This window comes from Arachis ipaensis, chromosome B7 (assembly GCF_059453495.1).
Source record: "Arachis ipaensis isolate K30076 ecotype BB chromosome B7, ASM5945349v1, whole genome shotgun sequence".
NCBI lineage: Eukaryota > Viridiplantae > Streptophyta > Magnoliopsida > Fabales > Fabaceae > Arachis > Arachis ipaensis.
In genome coordinates this window covers 139,791,159-139,810,250 of record NC_142442.1, presented here as the reverse complement: position 1 = coordinate 139,810,250, position 19,092 = coordinate 139,791,159, and the positions used below count along the sequence as shown (strand labels likewise).

The window sequence follows — 19,092 nt, the reverse complement described above, 5'->3', positions numbered from 1 at the left end:
TCTCCATGAATATGCATAGAGAACCAAATTTATGAAGAGAAGAAAGAAGGAAATTCTCTTTACTAACCTTGAGAATTTTGATGTGAAAATGAAGAAGAAGATGGGAGTTGTATGATCAAGTTAGTTTTTTGAGAAGACATCTTAGTCTTGTGAAGATTGAAGATGAAATTGTATGAACACAAAGCTCTCTAACTTCTCTTTTCCTCTCCTTTAGGTTTAGCTATTTCTCTTTCTTTCTTTTTATTTTCACTCTTAGGTAACTTGGTGAATAATTGTGATAGTGAGATAAAAATGAGAATGGTAAGTAAAAGAAAAACCAACCTTAAAAATGAAAACAGATAAGGTTGAAATATTTTTTTCACTTTTTCTTATTTGATATTATCTCATTTTTCTTTCTTTCTAACCAAGAATAACAATTTAATCATATGATGGAATTAAGGTGACTAAATTTTTAGGGAAGAATTTGGATAAAATTTTTAATACATTTGCCTTAAATTTGTCATGGATAATCATACAATTTTTTTAAGTTTATTCACCACATGATAAAATAATTTGTGATGGAGAAAGAATTAAAAAAGGAAAATAAATGTGAGAATAGAGAAATGTGTGGCTATAATTTAATTTTAGAGGATAATTATCAAAAATGGTAATTATTTGATCATTTATTTTTACTGTATCAAATTAGAAAAACAATTATACTAGTACAAATAATATCGGTATCATATGTTATCTTAGCTTTAAAATATCTCTAAAATATTTTTGTAAAGTTAAATAGATCAAGAAATAACGGTAAAAATTATTTATTAGATGAATTTAGATATGATAATTAAATGTCATCATTAAAAACTAAAAAGTATTTTTTTGTCTTATATAAAAATAATATTCTAATGAGAATATTTTTTTATATGGGTCTACCTCATTAAAACGAAGTAAATTGTGATTCTTGACTTTCACAAATTTCAGTCGCAAAAAGTTTAGAAAATTGTTCTATGAAAAATCGGATTTTTACAACAACAACAACAATAATAAAAAAGTGTGGTGCAGGATTGAGAATTCGTGTGATGCTTTTTAAGAATTGAGAATTAAGGATGAAATATGTTAGGTTAGGTTAGTTTAGATTAGGTTAAGAAAGGTAGTTTAAAAATTTAAAATAATTTTTTTGAGTTTAGATTTTTTTTTTTTCTGTCGAAATCCATCTTATGAATATAAAGTCAGTTTTTTTTTATAAATAAATTTATCAACATTCTAAATATTCACGCCTAAAAAAAAAAGTAATTTATAAAATAAAGAATTTCTCTTAAATATATATTTCCAATTGTCAATGAACATATTATTTATGACAAAGATAAGACATTGTTTCGGAGTTATGTTTATTTAATAATTAGATATATGAAATTCAATGCTTACATTTTTTTTATGATTGAAATATTCTCTATTAGATGCAGTGACTAATTTTATGGTTTACTTATAAACATTCTAAATAAATTGGCCAAAAAATTAAGATTTTTTTGTTGTTGAGAAAAAAAATCAAACTTTTAAGGATTTAAATCATGATTTTATAAGTAAATTTTAGGGTTAAATATGATTTTTGTTTTTAAGATATAGGTTAAAAAATTTTTGCGTTTCTAACCTTTTTTTGCATACAAAATCGTCCCTAAAGTTTAAGTTGATTTTAAAATCGTTCTTACTTTAGAGACCAAGATCATATGAAAGTAGCCGGCAGAAGTGGAGACAGAAGTAGATTGTAGACAACTTCTTCTTTTTCTTCTCTTCTTTTCTTTTTCCTGTACAGGTGCAAAAATACTCTTTTTTTTATTTTTTTTATTTTATAATTTTTTTGTTTTGAATAATTTGGTCTAAAATTTAATATTTAAATAAAAAGAACGATTTTAAAATTTAATTTTAAGTCTTAGGGACGATTTTATAATTAAAAAAAATTAAAAACTAACAAATTTTTAGTATGCACTTTAAGAACAAAAATCATACTTTAAGATTAAATTTTATCTACGATTTTGCTCACCTTTTAAAAGCATTAAAAATTTCATTTATTAAAACTTATATATATATATATATATGGGCAATTTATGTAAATAAAATGATTGAGGAAAACGTTTACGCAAATACAACATTGGCAATTTCTAGATGCAAATGCAACAAACGCAACTATATATAATCCGCTACACCCTGCAGCGGAATTTAATTGCACGTAATCCGCTATAGGGTCTCGCGGATTACGTTGAGTGCGAGGTTACACATAAACCGCTACACCCTGTAGCGGTTTATGACTAGATTGCGTTTATGTATAATCTGCTACACCATGTAGCGGATTATGTGTATAGTGGTGTTTTTATGTTAGGGTTTTAAACCCATGATGCATTTAGCACGAATTGATACAAAATACAATCGTCATTCGCAGTAACTCGTACAAAAATACTACAGGTATAATTATACATAACTAATACAGATATAACTGTCACAAGTCGTTAACCCTAACAGAAAATAAATCAGTCATAATTCATACATGGATAACTGTCAGAAATTAAGAGAGTCGGACGCTACTGCTGGTCACCGTCAACATCATGGTCGCCTCCGAATGGACCAAGTAGGTGCGAGCCTGTGCCACATCGAGTCGGTCGCCTAACCCTAGCCGCTCGTCGATCTCCCGGCGGAGCCTCCTGTGCCGCAACTCCAAATGCAGATGGTGGCGTCCCCCCCATCCCGAACCAAGTGTCGTACGGGCTGCCTGCGGGCTCATTCAGGTCGACCGGGAGCTGGGTCTCGGAACCTGGGTCTCAGGCATATCCGCTGGCTGTGGCCTATACTCTGTAGGGTCTGAAGGACCGCTTGGGATCGGGCTCTGGTACTGATGAATGTCGTCACCCCGTATGATCTCAGCAAAATCCGCATAGAACTGGGGTCCACCCAACTGATCGTCCAAATCCATGGTGAAAGAAGTGGTAGCAAGATCGGCTAACAGCTGTGTGCTACACCCATGTAGTACCTGAGAGCTAGAGACGTGGGTAAAAGGTGTACCACCCATAGTAGCCTCCGCGGTGCCACCAGCATGAGTGTCTGTATGGTGCTGACGGGACGATCCTGCCTCATCATCGTGGTGGACGGGAGGTGCTCCTCCACCACGAGCAGCTCGTCGTCTAGCAGAAGATCGACGAAGGCGATGATCTGCCTGGCCTCCGTCATCACCAGCAACGTGCTCCTCCTGCATCATGTCGTCTAGCCAGCGCCAGTCGCGATCAGTGGCACGTGTGCCGATGCATCGTCTCCGCTCCAAACGTCTGTTATCCGGCATATCGGACGCTGGAACTCTAGTCGGCGCCTGCGAAGATCCTCTGAGTATAGCATCGTCCAGAACCTGGGTCGGCCTGGGGTCGGCGAAAGCAACTCCTGGTGAAAGAATCCTATGTGCAACTCGGTGCCACCAGTCCAGGTACTCAGGGGATGGACCAGGATCAGGATACAACCGCCGTTCATCCTCCATTCTTCCAAACCACTCAAATATTTCAAAATTTCTCTCCCTTTTCTCTACTTTCTCTCTCTAACTTTTTTCCAAAATAACATCAACTGATTTTCGCTACAGCCTCACGCGGTATATATAGCCACACTACTATACACATAATCCGCTACAGGGCGTAGCGGATTATGTGTAACCTCGTACTCAATGTAATCCGCGAAACCCTATAGCGGATTACGTGCAATTAAATTCCGCTGCAAGGTGTAGCGAATTATATATAATTGCATTTGTTGTATTTACGTCTGGAAATTGACAATGTTATATTTGCGTAAACGTTTTCCTCAATCATTTTATTTGCGTAAATTGCCCTGTATATATATACTTTATACAAGGCATGACAGACACAAGGCTCTTGTATAATGCATAAAATAGAAAGATTCGGAAACAAACATTTCACTGAGTTGATAATTAGAGAAAGTAAGAAACTTCATACGACTATACCTAATTGAATAAACAAAGTAATTAAATAATCTAAGTAAGTAAAGCGATCACTCCCTTTCCCTATCAATCTATCATCAAGGAAAGCCTCTCTTTTCTCTCTACGAAGACTAAGGACATATAATGATGGGGAACTGTTTTATTTACCATTTAATTATTTTTAGTAGAAACTCATTTCAATTTTTATTTTATAATTTATTTGTTATAAAAATATAATTTTACATCAATTTTTGTTCTATAAATAATAAATAAAAACTTAAAATATCTCTCTTTTTTATTAAAAAAACTAAATTTAATTTTTATTATAATTTTATTAATTAATTAATTAAAATAATTAAAATTAATATAATTATTAATTTTTTTAATAATATTACTAAATTTATAAATTAAAAAATAATTCACTATTATAAAAATATTAATATTCCAAAAAAAGTTAATAACTTCATAAATAATAACAATACACAATATATAATTCAAGTTTAAATTAATTTGCAAAATTATTTAATATAAAGAAAATCATAGTTAAACTATATAGTTAATGACACACATTGTAAAATTATCATATGTGTTTAATTAAATCCTCTTTTCGTTGTCGATGCTGCTGTCTATTCTGAAGTTAGACATTTCTTTAGAAAAATTGATAGTACGGTGCAAAATCTTCCTCTTTCAACTGAGGTTGTGATAAGTCATTTTCGACATCGTTATACTCTAGGCCTTGAGCAAAATTTTCTACATAAGTATTTCTTTCATTTTTAACAATTATATTATGTAATATAATACAAGCTCTCATTAATTTGCAAACTTTTGCTTTTTCCCAAAATCGCGATGGACCACGTATAATTACAAAGCGTGCTTGCAACACTCCGAATGCTCGCTCTACGTCTTTTTTTTGTCCTTCTCGGTATCGTGCAAATAACTTGCATTTTTTTTCCTTGTGACTTTGATATTGATTTGACAAATGTGGCACGTTTGGGATAAATACCATCCGCTAAATAGATATCATAGTATAATTATTACCATTAATAGTATAATTTACCTCCGAAGCACGATCATTTAGAATATCGTCGAATACTGGTAAATGATCTAACACGTTGATATCATTATTTGAATTAGAAACTCCAAAAAATGCATATCATATCCAAAGGTCTGAAGATGCTACAACCTCAAGTACTATAATTGCAACCCCACAATAACCACTCATGTACATACCTTTCTACATCTTTGGACAATTTTTTCACATTATCAATGCAAGCAGTCGATACTACCCAACATGCTAGGAAAGCCACGAGCCTCCACCATTTATAGTAGGCGTTGTACATCATTTGAATTTGATTTTCGCAAGTATTCATCATCGAACACTGAAATGACACCTTCAACAAATTTTTTCAAGCATTTAATTATAGTGCTCCCGCTTATGTGCACATAACCATCAACAGCATCAGCTGTTATGCCATACGCTAACATCCATATCGCAGTAGTGTATTTTTGCAGTGGTGACAAGCCTCTTCTCCTAATAGAATCGACCCTCTGTTGGAAATAAATATAGACATTTGAGAGGGTGTCTACTATCCGAAGAAACACATGTATTCTCATTCTAAACTTTCGTCGAAAAATGTCAGCATTATACACCGGCTCATCTGCAAAGTAATCTTTGAAAAGGCGATCATGTCCTGCTTCTCGATCTCTTTTAATCCATCTACGAGGAGTTAGAAAAGATCTTCTCTCGATATTTTTTTCTTCTGACTCATTGAACAAACATTCATCAATCCAATTATCCATGAATGTGTTATTTCACCTTCTTCTTTTATCATACAACGTCTCATTAAACATATCATTAAAATTTCTAGCCATTTATTGAAATATAATTTTTAGTATTTTTTTGCGGTGAGAAATTAGCTTTAAAGTATAGTATGTGATATTTATAAGTCCTCCGCAATAAGTAGCTACTTCTCAACGGCTAATTTTACAACGTCTACTTCATAACGACTAGTTTTGTAACATTTGTGTCATAACGGCTAGTTTTTCTTGCCTACATTAAAACGCTAATTTATAACAACTAGAAAATAGTTAGTTTTGCAATGGTTACTTTCACAAACAACAACATATAATAATATTGATTAATTTTAAAAGTTACATCACAAATCAATAAAACATACTACTTTCCGAAATGGAATAAAAGAAAGTACATCATATATGGATCTACACGATGAAAATAAAATAGACTATCTAACTCTATAAATACAAGGAACCATTAAGTAAATCATTTGTTAATTATTTTCTCACATACAATCTCATGAAGAGCTCATCGTTTTTCACTCATTGTAGAGGTGTCAGCATTAAATATTGCATATCCATTACTCTTTCTTTTCTTAGTCATTCTTTCCATTTTTTTTCCTTTGCATTTATCTCCATTTCTTTAATATATCTCTGAGTTTGTAATTTTTGTTTCTTCATTGCTTCTTGAATTTGTAACTTTTTCTTTTTATTGCCATAATTTTTTTCTATGTTCCCTCTCCTCTTCTCTTTTCTTTTTGCTATCCACTAGTTCCTTTTCTCTAACCTTCTTAATATCTTCCATGAGAGATAATTTTTTAACAATCGATGATTTTTTTTTGCTAAGTTTTTCAGATATTTGTATTTTTTTCTCACCCTTTCTCTTGCTCTTCTTTGATCCTTGTCGGCCAAATGAAAGAATCCACACCAGTTTTCTCGGTCAACGATGCTTCTAGATTTAATGATGATGAGTATGCTTCAGTTGCATTGACCTTGATTCTCTTTGAGCCTCCACTTTGTGCTGTAGTTGGTTTCTCCGTTTTTGTTCCATACAAAGCATATTCCAATACCTCTCAAAAGTGAATTTTTGACCATAATTTGTGGAATAGATTTTATAGGCCAACTCCTTTATATTATCAGCGTTCGAGCTACTACTTATGTTTCGACTAGCTTGATTGTAGCAACTAGCAAATTGTGCAACCGCCTTATTAATCTTATACCATTGTTTCTTACATACAACTGCTCCCTTTTTTCATGTCAGCGTTAAATTCTACACAATAGCCGTGGATTCGATTCTAAAATGTTTCGCCCTTTTGGTCAGTACCAACTATAGGATCAGTTGAAATACTCAACCATGCATTAATCAATATTTCATCATCTTTTCATTGCCAGTGTTGATTCCTATCTTGTCTATGATTTTTAATTTCAATATTATTGAGGTTGATAGCATCTAATTCACGAGAGTTGGCAAAATCTGAATATTATAAATTTAGATTAAAATGTATCGAAGTTTGAGGGGATGTATTAGAAGAGCCACCAATACCAAATGAGTCATGTCTCGATGTACTAAATTGAGTTAGAAATCATAAGGATGGTAGAATAACATTTTCGATAGAGGAGTTAAATATGGATGAAAATGGATAATATGGTGTGTGTGAATTTTGATTATATGGTTGGAACACAGAAAATTAATTATTATAAGGAACCTTAAAAATTAAAATTAGGCAAATTTTGTGGATTTAGACTTTCAAATGTATTTGGTAGTGTGAAGTTTTATTTGAAATTTAAGAATTTAAAGGTTGAGATTGTTAGGGATTTGAATTTTGAATATTTTTTTATAAATAATTTAAAAAAGAGTTGAATTTGTTTGGATCCATTTTTTGAACAAAAAAAATATCAAAAGAACTTTAGCTTCAAAAATTTTAGAGGAGATTGAAGAAAATTAGAAAAAATTATGAAAATAGAAGTGTATATGAATAGTATATATAAAGTAATACAATACTAAATTATTAGCAATAACACAGTTATATTACCGTTACTTCGTGTGTGTGTGAGAATTATATACTAAAGATGTAAGTTTATAAATCTTTTTTTTTTATGGACTTCCAAATGTCTCGATCAATATGAAAGAATTTAGACCATTACTCCTCCAATGTTGGATTATTCTTTTTTGTTAAACAAATAGTGAAAAGGGCTTCCATTTTTTTACCGTTGTGAATGTTCTTAAAGCAATACTAGATATATCATCACCCACTCTTTTCTCTCTGTTGTCAAAAACTCTTTTCTCTCTCCTAGTAACACACAGTCAACTATTGTGGGAAGGTTGCCGCTGCCACCCCTACCTTAGCAGTGGTGGCCCTCCACTCTCCCTCCTCTCCCTTAAGTTTCCTCCTTCTCTACTTTCTTTCTTCCATCTCTCACGTTCTTCCTTATCCCTTCTGTCCCCTCCCTCCTTCTTTTATGTTTTTTTGGCATTTTCAATGTCTGTTTTAAAGGTTTTTACTTTTCACCCATCCCTTTTTTTCCCTTCTTTTTCTACCTCATTTTTATTTTTTCGTTCCATCTTTTTTTTCTACTCTTTTTTTGGTTGTTTTTTTGTTTTTCTTATCTCTGTTTATGATTTCAGCCTCTTTTTTAGAGATTTAATTTTTAATAACCCTCTAATGGTTAATATTCTTTTTTTTTGTGGCATTCTCTTTTATTGGTATTTTAGTTGTGGCAGATCTTCAGATTTGGGAGAACGAGATTTAGAGAGAAACTTTTTATCTATGAAGATGCTTACATATCAAGTCTAAATTAAGAAGAAGACAAAATATCTAACTGTGTTGGAGCATATTTGTATAATTTTAAAAACAAGAGAGATTCAAATTTGTCTCGATTTCTATCATTTAATACTCTTTGTAATCGAACATTATGCCTCCTTCTAGTTTATAATTTAACATAGAAGATATTTATCTTATCTTTTAATTATAGAACTAATTTTTTGTTTGTTATTTATAAGTGTTGTTTGACTTTTTTATAAATAAAAGTTTGTTTCTTCTGTAAAAAAAAAAAAAAGAACAATGATCTTTTTTTTTTCCTTTTTTTTCTTTTCTCTCCCTCTCTCCATTCACATGCTCTTTTTTTTTTCTCTTCCTTTTTCCTTCTTTCTCTCTCCTTTTCTTAGTTATGATTTTTTTGTCTCATGTTCTCTATTCCTTCCATTTCTTCTTTCTTTTCTTTCATTCTCCACTTATCTTTTCCTTGGCCATTTCTTTCTCTTTTCTCTTTCTTTTTTTGTTTCCACTATTTTTATTTTTTGATCTAAATATTTTTTTTTTCAGCTTTTTCTTTTAAGATTTAGATTCTTAATAATCTATTTGTGGTTAATTTCTCTTCTTTTGTGATGTATTGATCTTCTTTTATTAGTTATTTGATGCGAAATTCAAATATCTGATATATAGAAGGAAGTTAAATTGAAAAAAATTTATTGTTTATGAAAATATTCTCGAACCGAAAAAAGTGTTTAAATATATTTGAAAAAATAGAAAAAACATTTTATTATGTTGCAACACCTCTATGTAGATGTAGATTTAAAAATAAAAGAGACTCAAACTCTCTTATTCTACCTATTAAGATTTTCTAAAATAGAAGACTCCATCCACTTTCAACATATAATTCAATATAAAAAATATTTACTTTCGTTTTAAGATTATACCTAATGTCTTCTATTTAATTTGTAAGTACCGTTAGACTATTTTTATATATAAAAAAAAATTTCTATAAAAAAAAGTCTATTTTGTACAAAACTTGAAATAGTGTCCAACTTTTATATATTCAAAAATTATCCTCCATTTAATTGTTATTTCTATTTATATATTTGTTGGTTACAATTTTTTTTTAAAAAAAATTCTGTGTTGGTAATATTTCTTCAACATATAATTTACCATGAACAATGAAACAGCTATAATTCATACTGAACAACAAATCAAAATATTGCTAATTCCCAGATACGTGGGGAATACCTTTCGGGAAAAAATAAAATAAAAAATGTTAATGGAAAACATTTTCAATATAATAAATTCTTTAATCCAAACATCATCGGAGATAACTCAATTTGGGAGACATGGTACTAAACTATATATATTGGGAGGAGAGGTATACAAGTACAAGTTGTCACGTGGAGCTAATTAAAAATTGATTAATCCACATCGTACATACAATAGTAGTAAAAAAACTAAAAATACTGAGAGGTGATGCCATTATTGCATCCATCCATGTCAGACAGCCTGTGGTATATATATGTATGGTTATTATCATGTGTACGAAAAGTAACCCCTACACAAAACATTTTTGTAAAACCAAATAATAATAATAACGATGTTCTAATAATTAATTATTAACTCACATACATTTTTAAGTAAAAAATTACAAAATTAGCATAAGATTACTTCTAAGAGACACACACCCCGTGCAATAGATCGAGATAGAAAAAAAAACTTCTAAAAGAGACAAATTGAACATAACATTACTATATTTTTGTAGATTTATGTAACATTTATATAGGGTTTATTTGTTTGTATTCTAAAATAAAAGAAGTACATTTAAAAAAATTAAGAATTATTTTATTTTTGAATTATGTATTATTTATAGAAATTAAATCTTTTTTTTATGAATACTATATTATTAGTAAATATTATTATTTTTTGTCAACAATAATTTACATCCATATTTATAGATATTTTTTGCATACAAAATATATAATTTGTACATATATTTATTAGAATTTTACACACATAAATTAATACAATTTATACTTATATTTTTCAAAATTTACATATATAAAATAATAAAATTTATTTGTTAAAGATAATTTAGTATTTGTGTTGATCAAATGATGATGAAAACTATTAAAAAAATTATTGATTCTCAATTTTTTTAATATTTTTTGATAAATTAATAAGAGTGTAGTTGAATAAAAAATAAAAAAAAATTACAAATTTATGTCTAATATTGTTTTAAAAGATATATATTTAAAAATGTCAAAAATATTTCATAATCCACTTAATTAAAAAATAAAAAATTATTCTTGAAAATGATGAAAGGACTGTATATGTGTAATAAAGAAGAGAATAATATAGAATATATATAATTCAGGAAAAATAAATTAGAAAACGGAATAGGAAAGTGTTCATCGTTTATCTATAAAGGGAATGCTTCCTTTCCTTTCTCAGCATCCCATCCATAGTAGCATTCACAACAGTCAAGGTTAGTCTCTCTCTCTCTCTCTCTCTCTCTCTCTCTCTCTCTCTCTCTCTCTCTCTCTCTCTCTCTCTCTCTCTCTCTCTCTCTCTCTCTCTCTCTCTCTCTCTCTCTCATCACCAGAATTTGTCGCTATTATTCCTTTTCTCCTCCTTATTATTCCTCAAACTACTCATCAATCGCTCTAATAATAATAATAATAATAATTTCTTTTGTTCAGTTTTATTTCCATATATGGATAGATCGATCAAATTAATGTTGGAGAAGTAGTGTTCAAGTGGTTATTATTAATTATATAGTCCTCAAAATCAAGAGCAACCAGTAACCACCACACAAATTAAAGTTCATATATCTATTTTGATGAATGAGCTTAATTAGCTTGCTTTGTTAATTCACTTTTTTAATTTGCTGCCTCAACTGCTACATACTTTCAATTTTTCCCCTTCGGTTTCTCCGTTTTAGTCAGATCTGAAGAGATAGAACTACTATTGGTACTGTTGTTTTTGGTTACCTACCTAGCTAGGGTTTTCTTTCTTCAATTTTTAGGGTTTTTTTCCCCCTAAATTTCTGTTTGTGCAGAAAGTTCGATCGATCGATGACGAGGACGAAGATAAAGATAAAGAAGATCGATAACGTAGCGGCAAGGCAGGTAACGTTTTCGAAGAGGAGGAGAGGGCTGTTGAAGAAGGCTCATGAGCTTTCTGTGCTTTGTGATGCTGAGCTTGCTCTCATTGTTTTCTCAGCTACCGGCAAGCTCTTTCATTATGCCAGTTCCAGGTACGCTCTTATTATTATTAGTAAAATTTAGATAATTAATTTTAATATACATTTAATAAGATTATTATATTGTTTAACATATCTCGAATCACATACTTCTTAATTTTAATTTGCTCAATAATATAAATTTGTTAAATTTTGATGTCATAGAATGATATTATTTATTTTTAAAATTTAAGCTAATATATAAAGATATGGAATAATTATATCTCTACCTATTACTATCGCAGGACGGTAATAATTAGTATGTGCGCACTGTATATTTGATTTGATTGGAAGATGTACTAAATGGAGTAAACTATAACTTTCGAGTTTTCAATCTAACTAGTATTTTCTATGTTCTTATCATTTCTCTGATGTCCTTGTTGAACCCACACAGAGACATATATATATTAGGTTGAACATTGAGTACTACACCGTAGGCACAGGAATTGAGAATAATGTGAGGAGATCAATATAAATAAACTGTTATTAATTGACCATACTGTGGCACATACATACATAATCTATGTATGTTTTGTGAAGTTTAATTTATATGCACTTTTTTTCCATTCAAATATGCATGCACTGTCATTAGTATATATGGGATATTCCTTCGAGAAAATGTTCATCTTCGGATTTAAGAAATCCTAATTAGGGCTTTAGATACAATAACGATTGTACGGGATATATTTAACAATTATTCTTCGCATATAAATCATTTTTTGATCCAAGTCTATCCAAGTCATTTATATTTACGCGCGTACATTCTTCTTCGTATCGTTACTGCACGTTCTTCTTCTTCTTGCTGTACGTTCTTCTTTTTCTTTGTTATTTTCTCTTTCGTTGTCGTCGTCACCAACACCACTTCTTCCTCCTCCTTCTTTTTTCATTGGAATTTCTTCTTCTCATTCCTTTTCCTCTTTCTCCTCCATCATCAGTTATCTCGTTGTTGAAGATAATGAATAATTCAAGTTCAGATTGTCAATTAAATCAAAACGAAATTGATTATTATTTTAAATCCAATCAAATGGTTGAGGTGTGGTTCAAATCTAATTAATTTTTTCGTTAATAGTTTATGATTCTATAGGTGAATAATGTTTTATCGTTGATGGTTTGAATTGAGTGTAATGTAAAAGTTCTGCATTAAAGAAAATATTTTTCTATATTTGCAGCAAATTTGGGTGTAACACAAAGATATTTGGGTGTAACACGAAGATATTGAGTGTATTGTTTAAAAATTTTCGGTGTATGTGTGCTGATAAGTTATGGATAATTCAAAATTTTTCTTCTCCATCCTCCTTATCTTCTGCTATTTTTTCTTCTTCTTTTTCATCATCATTTTTTTTTCTTATTCATCTATTTTTTTCTTGTTTTATCTTTTCAAATTTCTTTTTGATTTACTCTATTAACAAGAATAAAAACAAAAAAAAATCAAATAAAGAAAAAGAAGAAACACATAATGCTGTAAAATTACTTGGAAGAGGATGAACTTACATTCATTCAACTAAAAGAAAGAAAGAAATAAGGAAAAGAAGAAGAAGAAAAAAAATGCAGCATTAGAGGAAACATTTTTCTGTATTTGTAACAAATTTTGGTGTAACACGAAGATATTCGAGTGTATTGTTTAAGAATTTTCGGTGTATGTGTGCTGATAAGTTCTGCATAATTTAAAACTCTTTCTCTTCCTCCTCCTCATCTTCTGCTGTTGCTTCTTCTTTTTTTTCATCATCATCACAATTTTCTTCTTCTTTTTTTCTAATTCATCTTTTTCTTTTTATTTACTTTCTCAAGTTTCTTTTTGTTTTACTCTTTTAACAATAATAAAAATAAAAAAAATCAAACAAAGAAGAAGAAGAAACACATAATGCTGCAAAATTACTTGGAAGGGAATGGATTTATATTCATTCAACTAAAAGAAAGAAAGAAATAAGAAAAAGATGAAGCCATGGAGCCTCCCCTGATTCACCACCGCGCAGCAACGTGGAGCCCTTCTTTTTCATTGTCCGTTGCCTCATCTCCACCGCGACCCTCTTCCCTCTTCTCCCCTTCGCGCTAACCCTAGCAACACCATGGTTCCGCCTTCTTCTTCATTCACCTCCGCGAACCACCATCTCCACCCAGCACCGTTTACGCTATCTCGCCCGTGCCTCCCTCAATCCCTATTGCAGAAGGAACCAGAGCCACCAAAACACCAGAACTGACGGTAGCTCCAGCCCTTTCCCGTCATGCCCAGACCGCCGGTGCTTCACCAACTGTTACACTACCCCTGCTTCTCGCAACACCACTGCCTCTCCTGTCCCTTCTTTTCTGTTTTCTATTTTCATAATCCATGTTATCATTTTGGTTTCAATTTCTGTTTTTGGTTAGTCTTAGTTCCTTGATTTGATTCTGGATTAGTTTAGTTGGATTTTGATTTTTCGTTAGTGAATTTTAGGTGGGTATGATAGGATTAGCTTAGGTTATTAGGTTCTGAGAATACTAAAAAGTGTTTGGTTTGAATTGAATTGCTGAAAGTTGCTGCTGAATTTGTTTGGAATGAAAGCGTTGAAATTGTTGATTTGCTATAACTACTGCTGGAATTATTTGAAAATGGTTAACTGTATATATAATTTTCTGTTTTGTGCTGAATTGCTGGAAATTACTGCTAGAATTGTTTAAAAATCATTTGATTGTGTGATGAAGAAGAAAAGGAAGAAGAGAAGGGTATTTTGGTCCGAAATATCATTTTAAAATTATGTTGAACCTTAAGGACGATTTTGTAAGCAAAAAAAGGTTGGAGACGAAAAAATTTTTCAACCCCTACTTTAGAGACCAAAATCATATTTAACCATTAATATAACTATTTATATTAATTTTTTTATCAGTCTAAATTAAAAAGAAAAAATGGTATCGTCGTGACAGTACCTAAAGATAACTTTAATAAAAAAAATTAAGGAGATATTATAAATATAGATGCACTAACTAGTTTAAATGTAATATATATATATCTTCCAATGAACCACCTTTTATATTATATAAGATATTTTTTTGATATATTTCATACTTTTTCTAATTATTATTTGACTTCCGTTGATATAATAAAATAATAAAATAAGAGTTTAATTTTAATATATTAATAATATAAAATTTTTTATATAATTATTTAATTAAATTTATATACTTAGATAAATTTGTAAATAGTAAATTTAAAAATTACATGCTTTTATTAATGTGATAATTTATAATACATTTTTTATATTTTACACTATCAAATCAAAACTTTACACTGGTATTGATATGGTATAAAAATTAAATTTATAAATAATGAATTATAACTTTCATGCCTAAATTATTCATGTTCGTGATGAGGAATTTTTTATTTTTTATTTTATTTTTTCACCGTATGCACAATTTATTAACCTAGCTAGCATGTGGTATGATGAGGACATTTATGTTTATTTAGTTGGTAACATTAGGGGCAGCAATTGCAATGAAAAATTGAAAATATATATTGGTGATCATCTGAAATTGCGGGTTAGACATGAGAGACTTGGGGATTATTAATCAAATATATATTTTCCATCATGCATAATGTTTGCTTCTTCAAAAATGGATCAATATTAAGTTTATGGTGACTGATGGCTACTACTTCTGACCTGTTCTCTGGCTAATCTTTGTCTCTCATTTTGTTTTGAATTGAAAAAGTTTGGACGACACAATTAAAAGGTATAATAATGGGCACTTTCATGACATCAACAAATTGGAAAGACTTCCGAACCTGCAGGTATAGGAATAAATTCTCAACTAGCTAGGTTTATTAATGAATATCTATTTTTGACTTATATCTCTCTATTATTAATATACTTATGCACTAGTATCTTTTGGTAGCGTTTGTTTTGAGATATTGAGATAGAGACGAAAAGACTGAGATTCAGTATTATTTTTGTTGGTTTAGAGACTGATACTAAAATTTTTATCTCTGTCTCTAAAATTTCAGTATTTCAGTACCTCCAAAATGTAGGGACACAGGGGACTAAAATTTTTAAAGATGAAAATTGAAACTTTAATAACATTTTATACCTAAAATATCCTCATTTCAATTAATTAATTCTAATTTTATCTTTTGTGCAAATTAAATTAGAATTTTATTCTTATTTCAATTTCTGTCTTCCATTTTGCACCAAACAGAATACTAAAATTTATTTCAATCTCTGTCTCTTCATTTCTGTCTCTCAGTCTCAATCTTTTTATCTCTGTCTCTCCACCAAACGCTACCTTTATGTTTTATCCGGTTTTATATGAAAGCATATAATTAATAAAAAAATCATACTAATTTAGTTATATACGTACATGCACATGTATATAATATGAACTATATATATTGATTTTTAATTTTTGTACCAATTTTGATCAATTTTTGTAACATAACGTACCTTGCACTTTAGACGAGTATAATTATAATCCTTGAGTAATAATTAGGAGTCTTAATTCATCTTTTTAATTATCCTCTTAATATTTAAAAGAATAAAAAATTTAAATATTGAAAAGATAAAATTTGTAGGACTCCAAATAATTTTTCATATCCATTATTAGGTTGATTCTTTCTAGGCTTTGGATCGGTTCCATAAATTCCAGTTGATAAAACTATTAACAACTTAGTAGTTACCGGTTCTTCGATTTCCCGTTGCAGATTGAGGATAATAGTAGCGCCAAGTTATGTGAGGAAGTTGCAAAACGAACTCAAGAACTAAGGTGCATATATTTATATTCAATCTCGTTGAAATAAAATTAAAAAAGATTAAAATATGATAGAAGTGTTATTTAATTTTACATATGGATAAATTAGGAGGATGGATGGTGAGGATCTTGAAGGATTAGACTTGAGGGGCTTGCAGAACTTGGAGAAAACACTTGAAACAGGACTCGATCGTGTCATTCGCATGAAGGTAATCATCATGATGATGACAATAAATAATAATAAAAATAACAGTAACATGTTGATTTTATTATTTTAAAATTTTTTAAATTTTTTCTTTTGATAAATACATAAGAAATGTACTAAAACTTTAAATTTTACATATTTTTCATTATTTTTTTCAATTAATAATTTTAATATGTATTTTTATTAGATGATATGTTAACTAAACTTTAATAATAACGATGCAATCACATTTGATCAGGAGAAGCGGATTATGGGCGAGATTTTGCAACTTCAGAATAAGGTTTGTTCAGTACTCGTTGATAGCTTCCTTCATGATTATTATAAAGAGGAGTGCTAAGGGGTCAGCAATTTTTGTGTTTTGTAACCATCAATTGGCAATCAATAATTTTTTTAATGGTGTGAGATTACATCCAATGATGAGAGATCACTCACTTTTCTCTTGATGGTTAAATGCTGGTTACAAAACACAAAAATTGCTGGCCCTAAACTTTTCCTTTTTTCTTATTGTCATTCGCGCATTCCTGAACTTCGTAAACAATTGAAAGGGGATTACGTTGGAAGAGGAGAACAAGCAGTTAAAGCAAAAGGTAATAAAATAATTTAATCTCACTCAAAATTTACATTAAAATATACATATATATATATATATATATGTTTGATAAATAGAGATATAGTATTCTTGCATAGTTGCATAACACTTTATATGAACCCCATTGATTTAGTTTTATTTTCCCTGTGGTTTATGAAGCGATGAGGTAATATCTATGCAGGTGGCTGTTCTGCGAAAAGGGAAAAATAATCCTCCATTTCTATTGGATTTGGATGATACTATTGATGGGAATGATAATAATAATATTAATAATAATAACGATGAGGAAGGTACCTCATTCATAGAATCTATGAATAACATTAGCAGTTGCAGCAGTAACCTTCCTCCAGAGGATGATTCGTCAGACACTTCTCTCAAGTTAGGGTAAGTATTATTAATATACCATGCATGCCCTCAGCTTCGGAATAAACCGTCTTTAATTTTATAGATACACAGAGAGTAATTAAATTTCTTACATGTGCTTAATTATATATTGCTATATCAACAAATTAAATACAATTATTTTTTTGAAATCACCACTTGATACTAAAAATAAATATGATTAAATGATTGTATAAAATAATTTGTATCATCTGTGTATTAAATAAAGTATAATTAAAATTGATAAAAATTACTACAAAAATATTTATAGTTGTCTTTTCATACGAAGATGCAAACTTAAACATTGACAACTATCAGGCGTTTAACCGAAAAAATATTTGATTTATTTTTTATGAGTAATTATTAATTGATCTATTTTTTTTCTTTCTTAATCTAACTTTAACTGATGAATCGAATATTTTTCTGTTAATTAACTGTGTCATCTTCATAGGAAGTTCCAGTGATATTATTCTATTTTACTGTTTAGTTCTATAAAAATGTGATTCAATTTCTAGTTACATTTTGAACAAGTACTTTTAATTATTTTGACAGGTTGCCCTTCTCTAACTAAAGGTGTTGCGAGGTACCTAACCTCTCTTCGGCGTGTAAAATGTGAAGATGTTTGCCAATCAGCATCATGTGATTTTGTTGGTCTTACAGTACATGTGAACCCACATGTATAGGACCATTAAATCAGGGTAATAACTAATAATCGATTCGTTGTAAGAAGAAAACAAAAGAAATTAAACCTATAAAAAAAATTAATTTTGATACACTATAAAATGTTTATATAATTATGTAATTATATCTGTTATTTTAAATAATTATTTATATGGCCAATATAAAAAATATTTATTTTTACTGATATGATGTTATATAATTAGATTCACGTATAAATTCATAAAACAGAGACTACTTTTTTCAGTAACTTTGTTATTTTAACTTTTTGCTGAATCCAGAATATAACTTTCTTCTTGTTGGAGTATTTTGTGTAAAATTCTGGATTTGAATTTTAAAAAGTTTGCAAGGTTTTATAGAATTTAATTTTAATGTAGTAATAATGTAAATTTTTTTACACATGCATTCATTTAATTATAGGGGTGACAAAACAGGTTAAATTTGTCGAGTCAATCCGCTAAAATTGTCAAAAAAGACAGATTGATGTGAGATTTTGAACCTGCCAATCTGAAAAAGTCTGCCAAATCCGCATCGTTGAACTTGCGGGCTATGACAAGCACGGAGCGGGTTGGTCTAGTAGGCCTCCAGTACTATTTTTTAAAGGATACTCTAATAATTTTACCAACGATATAAATACCTAAAGAAAGGGGATTATGGTTTCAATTCTCCACCCTCAGCCACATACCCACACTTTCTCTCTGTCTTTTTCACACGGTCACATCTCACTCCCATTCATTTATTTCTCCTCCCTTCTTCTCAACGGTAGAAAGAGGGTGAAAGAGA

General features: G+C 30.0%; 2 protein-coding genes and 1 pseudogene across 3 annotated transcripts; 1 reads left to right on the top strand and 2 right to left on the bottom strand.

The window, feature by feature from the left end:
• Positions 1-2,643: 2,643 nt before the first annotated feature.
• LOC148554336 (uncharacterized) lies at positions 2,644-3,307 on the bottom strand (annotated as a pseudogene).
• A 1,959-nt stretch (positions 3,308-5,266) lies between these two features.
• On the bottom strand, positions 5,267-5,746 carry LOC107607908 (uncharacterized). Its single transcript, XM_016309802.1, has one exon. The coding sequence runs from the start codon at positions 5,744-5,746 to the stop codon at positions 5,267-5,269; it is 480 nt and encodes a 159-aa protein (XP_016165288.1).
• Positions 5,747-10,863: 5,117 nt separating this feature from the next.
• LOC107606208 (MADS-box protein AGL24) lies at positions 10,864-18,434 on the top strand. Of its 2 annotated transcripts, XM_088494145.1 has the most exons (9): positions 10,864-10,987; positions 11,561-11,758; positions 15,425-15,503; positions 16,410-16,471; positions 16,566-16,665; positions 16,900-16,941; positions 17,207-17,248; positions 17,432-17,634; positions 18,184-18,434. In XM_088494145.1, exons 2-9 carry the CDS (start codon positions 11,577-11,579, stop codon positions 18,200-18,202), a joined length of 729 nt encoding a protein of 242 aa, XP_088350271.1. In that variant the 5' UTR covers positions 10,864-10,987; positions 11,561-11,576; the 3' UTR covers positions 18,203-18,434. The 2 variants fall into 2 exon arrangements, with proteins under 2 accessions (XP_088350271.1, XP_088350272.1); XM_088494146.1 differs by lacking the exon at positions 17,207-17,248 and having other exon boundaries at positions 10,895-10,987.
• Positions 18,435-19,092: the final 658 nt, after the last annotated feature.

What these genes read in the sequence shown, in the direction of transcription:
- LOC107607908 (XM_016309802.1), bottom strand. Translation starts at nt 5,746, where the DNA reads ATGGATAATTGGATTGATGAATGTTTGTTCAATGAGTCAGAAGAAAAA.
- LOC107606208 (XM_088494145.1), top strand. Translation starts at nt 11,577, where the DNA reads ATGACGAGGACGAAGATAAAGATAAAGAAGATCGATAACGTAGCGGCA. An exon ending in AAAGACTTCCGAACCTGCAG is followed by an intron (nt 15,504 to 16,409) that starts GTATAGGAATAA and finishes TTCCCGTTGCAG; the next exon opens with ATTGAGGATAATAGTAGCGC. An exon ending in ATCGTGTCATTCGCATGAAG is followed by an intron (nt 16,666 to 16,899) that starts GTAATCATCATG and finishes ACATTTGATCAG; the next exon opens with GAGAAGCGGATTATGGGCGA.